The sequence below is a fragment of the Silene latifolia genome, chromosome 2 (assembly GCF_048544455.1).
Source record: "Silene latifolia isolate original U9 population chromosome 2, ASM4854445v1, whole genome shotgun sequence".
Lineage (NCBI taxonomy): Eukaryota > Viridiplantae > Streptophyta > Magnoliopsida > Caryophyllales > Caryophyllaceae > Silene > Silene latifolia.
This window is the reverse complement of record NC_133527.1, coordinates 25905303-25917377: the sequence shown is the minus strand read 5'-3', so window position 1 is coordinate 25917377 and position 12075 is coordinate 25905303. Positions and strand designations below refer to the sequence as shown.

At 36.2% G+C, this 12075-nt stretch overlaps 3 protein-coding genes across 4 annotated transcripts; 1 reads left to right on the top strand and 2 right to left on the bottom strand.

Annotated features, from left to right (window-relative positions):
* Positions 1 to 2441: 2441 nt before the first annotated feature.
* On the bottom strand, positions 2442 to 4882 carry LOC141637672 (E3 ubiquitin-protein ligase UPL5-like). The gene is made up of 7 exons (XM_074447133.1): positions 4759 to 4882; positions 4258 to 4645; positions 4095 to 4189; positions 3510 to 3979; positions 3161 to 3397; positions 2902 to 3075; positions 2442 to 2540 (listed from the first exon to the last, which is right to left on the bottom strand). The coding sequence occupies exons 1-7, from the start codon at positions 4880 to 4882 to the stop codon at positions 2442 to 2444; spliced, it is 1587 nt and encodes a 528-aa protein (XP_074303234.1).
* Positions 4883 to 5219: 337 nt separating this feature from the next.
* LOC141642496 (F-box/FBD/LRR-repeat protein At4g26340-like) lies at positions 5220 to 8748 on the bottom strand. Of its 2 annotated transcripts, XM_074451331.1 has the most exons (4): positions 8512 to 8671; positions 6471 to 7136; positions 6172 to 6341; positions 5220 to 5977 (listed from the first exon to the last, which is right to left on the bottom strand). In XM_074451331.1, the coding sequence occupies exons 2-4, from the start codon at positions 7117 to 7119 to the stop codon at positions 5486 to 5488; spliced, it is 1311 nt and encodes a 436-aa protein (XP_074307432.1). In that variant the 5' UTR covers positions 7120 to 7136; positions 8512 to 8671; the 3' UTR covers positions 5220 to 5485. The 2 variants fall into 2 exon arrangements, with proteins under 2 accessions (XP_074307432.1, XP_074307431.1); XM_074451330.1 differs by having other exon boundaries at positions 6172 to 7136; positions 8512 to 8748.
* On the top strand, positions 8531 to 10225 carry LOC141637666 (uncharacterized). Its single transcript, XM_074447131.1, has 3 exons — positions 8531 to 8598; positions 9266 to 9392; positions 9554 to 10225. Exons 1-3 carry the CDS (start codon positions 8531 to 8533, stop codon positions 10223 to 10225), a joined length of 867 nt encoding a protein of 288 aa, XP_074303232.1.
* The last annotated feature ends 1850 nt before the right edge of the window (positions 10226 to 12075 follow it).

Sequence of the window (12075 nt, the reverse complement as noted above, 5' to 3'; positions counted from 1 at the left end):
TCTCTCCATGATGGGACACCGCACTCCAACCCCACTGAATTCCGTGCTCTTGTTGGGTCCTTACAATATCTATCCTTAACTCGTCCCGACATTGCTTTTGCGGTAAATAAATTATCTCAATTTATGCATTTGCCAACTAGCACTCACTGAGCTGCCCTCAAGCGGCTTTTACGGTATCTCGCTGGCACTCTCTTTCACGGCATCACCATCCATCGTGACTCACCGGACACTCTTCATGCCTTCTCTGACTCCGATTGGGGAGGCGACGTCAATCCTCCCATCTCGACTGCAGCCTATATTGTATATCTTGGCCGCAATCCACTGTCATGGAGCTCCAAGAAACAAAAGACTGTTGCCCGCTCCTCCACTGAAGCTGAGTATTGCTCCGTCGCCAACGCTGCAGATGAACTCGCGTGGCTAACTCACCTTCTCGCCGAGCTTCGTGTCACTCATTCTTGTGCCCCTCATATTTACTGTGATAACATCAGTGCCACTCAACTCAGCTCGAATCCCGTGTTCCACTCCCGTATGAAACATGTTGCCATTGACTTCCACTTCATTCGGGAGCGTGTTCAAGCTGGTAAACTTCGCGTTGTTCCCGTCGTTCAAGATGATCAGCTAGCTGACCTACTCACAAAACCTCTGCCACGCCCTCGGTTCCAAATGCTTCTACGCAAGATTGGCCTCTTACCACCGCCGTCCATCTTGAGGGGGGATGATAAGATTACGATACAATCGTAATCTTCTTGTTAATACTGTTGCTATTCCTTCTCCTAGTATTTAGGAATGTATCCATATATTTATATATTTAGTTATACGTATCTTGTATCCTAGGCTAACCTACATGCTATATATACTCTTGTAATCATCATATGTTAATCATCTTAATAACAATCCTTTCCATATACTCCATGAATCACAGTAGATGATAATGGGTTTTAATTTACTGCACATAACACGAACATTGCTTACCGGAATATCCCTTAATTTGATAATAGTAACTAGTGTAGAACCCGCGTATAAATGTGCGGTTTTTTAGATAATAATATACAAAGACGTTAAATATTATAGCTTGATAAGCGGATAAGAGCGAAAATTTGATAGTTTTCACACCAAATAAGATTGATATTTAACTAAAACTAATTATATAAATTATTACGTAATTATTAAAAATAAAATTATTATACAATTACATTTACCAAAAGAATAACCTCAAGTAAGGACTTAAATAGACAATAAAATTAGAGAATTTGCAATATGAGATAGTCAACTTGTAGAGTACCTTTGTAGTAAAAAAAGGAAAATAGAACTATGAAAAAAATTGTGGAGAATATTTTTCTCATATCATCCTCATTATTAATGCAATCCCACATGTATAGTAAATCAAAATATCTCATTAATGTGTGTTTACAAATTAAAAATTAGTAATAGTATCTCCTATTTATGGTATATAATTAATACTTGTATGATATAGGGCGAGGACCAATACAGTACATTTCACTTCAGCGGAAAAAATTGAGAGACATCTTATTCTTTTAGTACAAAAAAATCATAATTTTGAATTTAATTAAAAGATTAGAATATAATTATAATTATAATAAAATTATATTTTAAGGAAAATATAAATAGTTTATTAAAAGAAAGGTTTAATTGTTTCCTTAATAAGACCAATGCATTTTGGAGGGAAAACTAAGAGAATTTTTATTCTCTTAGTAGTAGGGGGATTTCTACAAACCCTAATTTTATTAAACGAAATTGAATAAATCTCCACAATTTGACAAAGTATAGTTAATAAAGATAATAAATTAGAATTATACTTAATTGACATGAGAACAAATGTTTATAATTGAGTAATTTGAATTGACGGATTTGATTAATTGTGTGAGGAAGAAAACCGAGAGTTTGGGAGAAGGGCAAGGTATGGAAAAGTAATGGCAAAAAGTCCATGAATGAGTAATTCTTGTCCATGAATGAGCAACTACGAAAGTTTTATGTTAAAAGAATGTCAATTTTAAGTACATGAGGATAATCCCGTATTAGTTAAATGTTAATTTTGTGAAAATACCGTGTTAAATGCACTTATTAGAATTGGAACAAACCAATTACCAAATCTACCTATCATTGCGGGCATAACCATAAAAAAGATAATTAATTGTTAAAATAATTCTCCAAACATTTACTCTAGTATTATGTTATTTATCCGTTTTAACAAACTATTACAGAGTATAAAATTTGTAATAGTTGTTAATTTACGATTTCCGTATTTGTTATACATAAAGGTTGATTACGGGTTACACACTAGTATAATACAAAGTACTTTATACGGAGTACACATATTTTGCTACAAATCCTGAATTCCAGCCTGTTTCCGTTACTTGTAAGAAAAATGGAAGTTATTAATCCAAGCAAGTTAAAGCACGAAGAGAAGCTAGCGTTTTGGATTAATGTGCATAATGCGCTAGTGATGCCTGTAAGAATCGATACTGAGCGCCAGTAGATAATAACGTGGCAAATTTATGAAGGGCTAATCTTAAATTATCCTGATAAAGCATATCTGGTTTACGGTGTTTCACAGAACAAGCTCAAAAGAGTGTCCTTGCTTCTAAAGGTAGTCGTAATTTACTTGTTTTATATTCATGGAGCAAGATAATGCGAAATGCTTGATTAATGAGGCAGTTACTAATTACAGGCTGCATATAACGTAGGCGGTCAGTTCTAACTGTGAGTGCAGGAATGATGCAGAACTTCATTCTTGGGAACAGATTACCATTTCTAGGACAAGTACACCACTTTGCACTCTAAACACTTATTTCCGTCACTAATCAAACCATCAACTCGTTTCCATTTTAATCGCGTTTCTCTGTTCACGTAGTGGCTCCTTCATCTGTTTCATCAAAATACAAAGTCCAGGAAGAGAGACGACACCAAAGGTTTCGCAATTAAACAGCCTTCAAACCAGTGTATAATGTACAGGTCATAAAACAGGGCAACAGCATTCACTATAGACTCCAAACCAAGTCTTTGTATGTACAAATTGTGATTAACAATATACACAAGAGAAGAATCAATGTTCAACTAATATTCCAAATACAAATCCCAGTGTTTTAACGGCATCCAAATCAAAGTACTGGTGTTACCATGTTCCAAAGCTACAACCAACATGCTCCTGAGTAATGACTCGAAGACGATCTTTCATGATGGCTTTTGTGGGATACACTGGGATAAAAAGACGGTAAAAGCATGTTTTGGATGAGGGTAATCGGTCTTGGGGCTCCGATGACTTATAGATGGACAGTTTAGTAGCTAAACCGCGAAACCCTTCCACTGGAAGATACTTTATTGATGTCCAAAAGAAGAGTAGAGTTTTCTTCTGCTCCCTATTTAGTCGTTTAACGACCTGCAATGCCCGAATATCACTGATTAGACTCACTGGCAACATAAATAATGTTCCGGCTATGTTGCCGGTAAAGAGATCCCGTTAGAATCAGTATTGTCTAGCTTTTACATACCTTCCAAAACCAAACTATCTCTGGGTCAGATTTTGTGTAGCCAACATACTGAGTATGTTTCTTCCAATCTCTTACAGAAATCCTGTGTCTTTCACTTCCATGTAACATCCAATCAAGATCTTTCAGCTCTAAGTTCCCAAAAAAAGTTGTTTCGCGATAATTGTCGCGAAGAATGTCAGCAAAACCTTTACCAAAGGAAGACACTTGTTCTGAAATGGATGTAACAAAACGTTGTTGAACAATAAGGTCAACATATTCCTTCCTGTTTTTGCTGTTTACAATAATGTCTTTCCCACCCGAACATAGTTCTGTGACCTCCCTCGATCCAAGCTCTTCAGTTTCAGTCACAAATGTTAGACAAAGCGCATCAGAATCCACGAATTCAGGATCCATCTCCAATATTTGTTGGCAGCTTTTATAGATGCATGGATCTGCATCCTTAATATCTTCCAAAGAAACACGTCTTCCAGCTAATTGCAAGAAAAATACACGATCGAGAAAAACTCCAATTTGAATCTTATGCATCAAGGCTAAAGCAATTACCCTACCCGCAAAGCGGAAGTACCTAATATGAAGGGGATCTACCTTGGAGGCTGCACAAAGGATTTAGTGCAAACATAAGAACACGAAAAGTCAAGCCATGGAAAGTAATCTGAGAAACATAGTCATAATGGAAATGACTGAAGAAATGTTGGATAATCAGTTAATCAGTTAATCAACCATATACTTGCCTGGATTAGGATAGAACCTTCGTTGATCTAAGGGACAGACGAGAAAAAGGGCATTCCGTGGATCAAACAAAGCTTGACACACCAGGCAAAACCACTCTCGTAATACACCCGGACCTTTAGCTTCTTCATTTTTGAATTCCATAAAGAGACCAGCTTGTAAAGAAGATGGTCGCGCATTATATATATACTCAAAAGATTCCGCCAGCAACTGAGACCTGTTTATCAACATCTCTTGGAATTGCTCATAATTTCCATCCTTGTTTGGCAACATCAACAATGCTAAATGTCGCCTGGATTCGAAGTCTAGGACATCCTTATGTTTCAGAAGCCAAGCATGATCATCAATACGGTAAGCATATAGAAGTACAAGAGCATTCACGACTACTTTATTCTTTCTCATTATGGCTGAAAATCGGACCTCCAAACCAGGATAAAGAACTGCGATGTTTCTCAATTCCCTCAGAATAGCAAGATAGTGAGACCAACCAGTTGGATAAACTTGATCATGTGTATCTTACTGTGCAGATGCTCCACAGTATCCTCTATATTGGCCTGCAACACTAGTGTTTTATCCCCTGACATCATTCTCACGAAAAACTGCAGGTCCAACTTCCTACCATATTCCGAAGAGCCAGATAACATCGAAACAATTACAGAAGACGATGACAATGATTAGATAACTTTAGATGATGAATGGATACACCAAGTCTGATGACGACGATTATATAAATTGAGATAAGCAATGAGGCAATAGGATATGTGATGAATTGATACACCAAGTCAATTTCTATTGATATTTCCTAATACCAGTGGCTAAGCACATTCAACAAACTCGGTCAAAACTTGCCGTAATTTACACACAACTTTCAGGAGGGTGATTTTTGCTCCATTTCTATTGATATTTTTCGAACATTCACAGGTTAAGAACAAACGAGACCCATCCTCGCCACAATTTCAACACTTGCACAAATACTCGGGCTAAGTTCAGAAGTATTAATCCTTTCCATTATGACAGTCAAGCAAGTGTCTAAGAAACTTGTCTTCAATACGAAGTATTGTGGAATACAATATGGCTCATAGTACTAGGACCCAGCCAAACAAGGTAACGCATTATCAAAACAGACTTGATTACAAGAATTAGACATCAACTGATTTCGAGCTGTTATACTACAATTAGACACAACATATAAAGATGGAGAAGTGATTATCCTGTTTTCATCATTCAACTGATTTCGACGATACTATTCAAGCAAAGAATACCCTGGCACTTGTTGAGGCTCTCTTGAAGCTCGACACATGCTTGACAAATTCCAGTTCCTCCCCTTCTGTTAAAACACGCTTAGAGGGTGCGATTACCAATTTGTCCAAGATAATTGCGGTTTTGAGCAAGAACTCAACTAGTTGAAGCTGACGATTCCAAGGTTTGACGAGTCCATGTAGAGTGACAGTTTTAAGTTTTGGCATCACATAATCAGAAGGAATCTCAAAAGGAGGTGTGTACAAACTGGCCTCCGAATCCTCATGTATACATAAACTTGAGGTACTGCATACACTGCTGACAGTTGTCTCTTCGGTTGTATATATAATGAGTTCTTCTAAGTGCTTTAAACTTCTCATCAGTCGATAAATGCCTAAAAGACAGTTGTCACAGAGCAGCACCAATTCCAGAGCTAAACTCTTCCATGTAGTTTCCAAGAGATGCAAATCATCAATTAAATCGAGTCTATGGAGAAAAGGCTGAAATGGAAGGAAATGGACATTAATAGTATCAATAACTAAACATTTTCAAAGAAAGAACTGAGTGACACATCATTTTGCAGGCGACGTTATCCATACCCTAATTCCCTAGATAAAGGATCTCACCCCTCAAGAAGAACAATGTCATAAACAAACGAGAAGCATTATACTTTATTTAAAGAACAAGAGCTTACCTCAGAAGCTTTACATGACAACTGGAAAATTTTAACACCTAGGAACTTCCGAAAGAATATATTGAACATCCCAGGATCATCCTCATCATCCTCCTCCTCCATTTCATACATAATATCTTTGAGGTGGAAAACTTGCACAGATGAAACATCAATGATGTGTGGTATTCGATCTATTAACAAATCCAAAGTTTTAAGGTTGGGGAAATCAAGCACCCAAGGATCATTGTCATCATAACCATCCGTAAGAACAAAAGAAAATTTATTAATGTTTGGAGCATTAAAACTCACTTTCTTCATACCGTTAGGCTCGATGATAGATAGTTCTTGCATGGAAGGACATCCAAATATAAATTGTTGGAATGCCTTCTCCGTCAAACTCACGTGATCGAGTAATAGCTTCTTTAGAGATCCTAGGTCAACCTGAATTTGTGGCTCAATACTGCAGCAAGTGAGTTCAAGTATCACCAGAGATTGACTAGTGAAATTAGCTGGAATTGGATTCAAATCAACAGAACCTTGAGATATATGACGGACTATGATTTCTTTGGCTTGTTTATCTAACGCAAAATTCAACCACAGTTTTATATCATCGGCAACCTTGAACATTTCATCTTTAGATCGGAATGCTAAACAAAGAGAAAAAATTTGAACAGATGGACTCTGGTGAAGCATCAACACGCTGCGGATGAAAATGTAGAACCGCCCAAAATCATAGTCTTCCCATTTAGCATCCGGATACATTTTATCTTGGAATTCATAGATGTCGAACCTAAGAGTAGGAACTAAAGTCCAAAGGTTTCCAAAACGACGAAGCAAGACTGTTTTAACAGCATCAAGAGTGGGCAGAAATGAAAGAATGTGGATAATAACGTCATCTGACAACTCACTGATTCTATCTCGCCCCACATCCTCCTTCAAACGATTAAGCTTTTGAAGCCTGAATTTCATGGTTGTCAGGTGGTTACCTAATTATCATTCAATCAAAATAAATGCTTTATTAAGATTTGAGACAACAGCCAACCTCAAACTAATCAAGGATTCATGGAAATGAGTACATGCATGCTGATTACTTTTGGTCTCGATAATGAAGACTTTGAAGTCCAGAAAAAAAAAATTGATTACTTTTGGGCTCAACAATTGACACATGAGGAGCTGCGTGTCAACTTTTAGGGCTTGTAGATTGAGCGATTTGGACGGAAAAGAAGGAGAGGGAGAGTATAAAACCTCTTGTTTAGTTAGCAAATGAAGATGGAGGGAAATGGAGCTAGGGATCCATTATCCCTTTCCAAGGCAAACAAAAATTCCTCCAACATAGGAAAGATTTGGAGCGAAATTGGATCCATCCAAATCCTTCCCCCTCCATTTCCCTCCTATCCCATTTGTCATCCAAACAAGGGATTTTGTATCCCGGCCTCCCTTCCCCTCCCTTTCCCTCCAAAACCCTTCATCCAAACAAGCCCTTAAGAAGCACAAGCACATCCCAACTCTACCCATCTGATGTATTCAGGATTGTAAATATATAACCACAAGGGAATATCTAACACATAAAATCCCATCATGAGCAGTTGCTAACAAATATCTAGGTAGCCTAATCATCGCCAAAGAAATATCAATACGAGGACGGGAATCCACTAAAGCCTGATAAGCAACACACCCTGAGTTTTCCATATTGCATCTCATGATAACTCATGGAGAACCCCAATGAAAGACATATGCATTCACTAGTTATACCGCTGCATTAGGCTAAACCGTTTACACAAAAATCACATAATTCGCGTCCTTTATATTGCCTACATTAAAGACATCTAAATATCTAATTAACACTATACAGCATAATGCAGGATACTCTGAAGTCTCGACTATGATGCAAGAAGCTCAAGCCTAATTGAGAGGTTAAAGATAATATGCTAATCTACATCATTCAAAAGATTCAACATCCATATCACAAAGACTTCTCTAACCGTGTAATGTAAACATATGCATATTTAAACCAGAAATGATACATTAATGTAATCAGACACGTATTTAAAACGGATTTTCCAACGTGCGCTCTAAGGGTATATACATTATTAATAATCTAAATCAGAAAACATTCTCCTTTCTGACATAATCATGAGAATATTTTCAAATTTGATTCTCAAGAACACGCGTTAGAAAACTCGTTTTAAAGTGTAAACAAAAATTGGCGTAATCTAATTTTGGAAGTAGAGCACATAGATTGTAAAAGTTGGAATAATCTTGACACTAAATTGCAAATAAACCAAACCCAGAAAATCAAAATAAGCAAAAACTATAAAAGATTAATTAAGGGAATAATAAGATTGAAGAAAAAAGAAATACGTAAGAGTATGCGGAAGCAATGGCGGTGAAGGTTGTTGTGCAGATGGCGCTCGTCGTGGATGGGACTGGCAGCGTAGAGGGAGTGCAGTGACCGGTGTACTCAACTATTGGCGAGGGTGAGTGTGATGATTAAAATTTAAAACTAATCTGTAATTCTTTTGTACTACAAATTTTTTTTTTTTTTTTTTTTTCAACAAAGTGATTACTTTTGGGTAATAATTAACCACTTTGAAGAAAATGGTAATTTTTTAGTCACTAAAGTGGTCATTATTTAATCACTTTTTCCTGATGATTACACGTATTATAATTTACAAGTGTCTCAGAAGAGAATTTACGAAAACCTATACTTCCTCCATTCAACTCCACTCTACCTATTGGCAAAATGCACAAGTTTTAAGGGTTTATTAAAGAATGAATAGAAATTACAAATGGAGTTGTGTCATTTACTTTATGGAATCAGATTGTGTCAAGTATTAGTGGGTTAAACAAACACTAATTTTCCCACCAAAATTACAAAACTTCAAAAACCCTACCAAACACTTTATTTCCCACCAAAATCTGTCGAGTCAAGCAGTTGGAACCCACCAACTAGGTTATTTTTATGCATAAATTACAATCATCCTCACATTAAATTACATATTCCCTCATTCATTAGCAACACAACAAAAATAAACTTTCTAAAATAAATTACAGTCCAATAAATTACAGTCCATCACTACCATTAAATTACACAAGTTTCCTGAATTTTCTACAGAGCATCAATGGGGTTCAAGTGCATGTCTGAAGAAACCAGAACTGAAGTCGCCATCTACTTGCTTCAAAAATCAAATGACGGGCAGCTTGATCGTGGTGCAATCAAAGAGGCAGCAAACATATTCAATGTAAGTGTAAGGACCATATCAAACATATGGAGACTTGCAAAAAAAAACCAAGGTTAGTAGGTGAAAAATTAGATGTCAAGAATGGTAGGATAGGCAACAAAAATAGAAAAAGGATTTTACCAAACATTGAACATATCAAATCACTTGATAAATCACTAAAGGACACAATGATCAGAGTTTCTGAAAATTGTGGAGTTTCAGTTGGAACGGTCCATTCATGGGTGAAAGAAGGTTTACTTAAACGTCATTCAAGCCCATTACATCCTAAACTCAGTGAGTTACACAAGGATCAAAGGCTACTTTATTCCTTAAAGTCATTGGTTGTTAAACAAGTTCTTGAAGAGTTCTTAGATCTCAATAATGTTCCAGTGACTGAAATAATTTTTAATGAAATGAGCAACATAATACACATGGATGAGAAGTGGTTCTATATTACGGAAGACAATGAAACAGTGTACGTAGTCGAGGGGAAGGAGCTGCCTCATAGAAGCTGTCAATCAAAGAGGTACATCACAAAAGTGATGTTCATGTGTGCAGCCAGCATACCTATTTATGGTGAAGATGGTGAATGCATATTTGATGGTAAAATAGGCATGTTTCCATTTACTAATCAAGTTCTAGCAGCTAGGTCAAGCAGAAATAGGCCAAGGGGTACATTAGAGACTAAGCCTATTGAGTCCATCACAAAACAAGTAATCAAGGATTGTCTAATTCATCAAGTAATTCCAGCAATTAAGAGTGTTTGGCCAGAAGGTATTAGCAAGCATATTTACATACAACAAGACAATGCTAGGCCACACATCAAGAATGATGATCCTGATTTTATGGCGTGATAAATTGGATGGATTTAATATTGAGTTAGTATTTCATTTTCCTAACTCACCGGACCTAAACGTTAATGACCTTGGGTATTTCAAGGCACTACAATCATTACAAAAAAGAAGGCAAAGAAAGACAAAGTGGACGACCTAGTGAATGAAGTAATGCAAGCATTTATCGATTACAGTCCAAGCAAACTCAACAACATTTTCTTATCATTACAAGCAGTTATGATAGAGATGATGAAGTGTAAGGGTCATAACAATTTTTCACTCCCTCATATGGGGAAGGGTCATCTAGTTGCAATTGGCATGTTGCCAAGGAATCTAATAGTCAATGAAGTTTTAGTAAGGTAATGCATTATGCAGGGTTTAGGTAAAACGGAAGGGTTAGAATACATAATGACTGAACTAGGATATAATGTTGAAGCTATAGTAGATCAGTTAAATGGAATGTAATGCCTTTTTAAATTGTGGTTATGTAATGTTCAGTTTAATGTTCAATTGGAACAACAGTTTCAAATGAACATTAAACTGCAGCCTAATGATGAATGTAAAGTTGAATATGCAATTTTAGTTTCAAATGAACATCAGTTTCAGTTCAGATTATTTTAAATTATATGCATTCAGATATATGCAATGCAAAGTTGAAGTTCATATAACAATTTGAAGTTGAAGTTAAGAATTAAGGCAATTTCAGTTTCAAATGAACATCAGTTTCATAAATGTTCATGTCGACCATTTTCAATGATTTCATCAAATTTAACATCCAGGCAGACAAATTTTAACAGTTTTGTCCAATTTTAACAGTTCAGACAGACAAATTTTAACAGTTTCAATCCAATTTTAACATTCGAGACAAATTTTAACGATTTCGGTCAATTTAACAAATCCAGACAGACAAATTTTAACAGTTTCAGTCCAATTTTAACAGTTCAGACAGTTGCAAAATGCATAGACTAACTCTAGGGCTACGTTTGCCCTCATCATTGAGTTGTCCCAAGTATTCTTACCTCCTACACTTTACAAAATTTAGGTAGACCATGCTCAACAAGCAAAAAACAATATTGACATCCAAAATAATCTCTCAAACCAATAAGGTATAGTCAAACTGCAGTTACCATGATTGAGCACACAAACCCTTTCATTAATGTTGGACCTTTAGTCCTAATTAATTGTTTTGATAATGACAGTAATGATTTGTATGTGGACTTAATATATAAACATATGCGTGTAATTGTGTGCTTAAGTTCTTTATTTAGAAATGAACAATTACAAGACGCAAGCTTGAAGTTTGGACCAAGGAGGTACAACTTCAAATATACTTGATCGATGCATTCAAGCAAAATCAAGATTGGAAATCAACCACGAGACTCAAGATGAGAGACTTGTGAAGAGACGATTCGTTCTTGAAGATCTCTACGAGATTAGTTAGTATAGGTCGTCATCCCAGTAATGGTTTTACTTTGTTTGATTTAAAGGTTAATGAAGTTATGACCTAATAGACATAACTTCATTGCTAGACAAAAATGATGCGTTAATTTTTGGAAAATATATTTTTAATGGTTTATAAAAATAAGAGAGTATTTATTTGGTTGGAATTAATTAATTAGAATTTAAGTTAAATAAACTATTGGTTTGTAATACGATATTTTTATCGTCATGCAACCTAGGGCTTTAACTAAATTCTATCTCGATTTGTTGCGGGCTTTAGAAGCAAGAAAGGACCGAAGGAGGCCTTGGGCCGGCCGAACCGTAGGGAGGCCGAAACCCTAGGGTGGCCGAAACCCTAGGAGGCCAAAACTCCTTCTTCCTTTACTTCTTACTTGTTCTTCAAGTTTTATATTTCCAGAACATTCCTATGC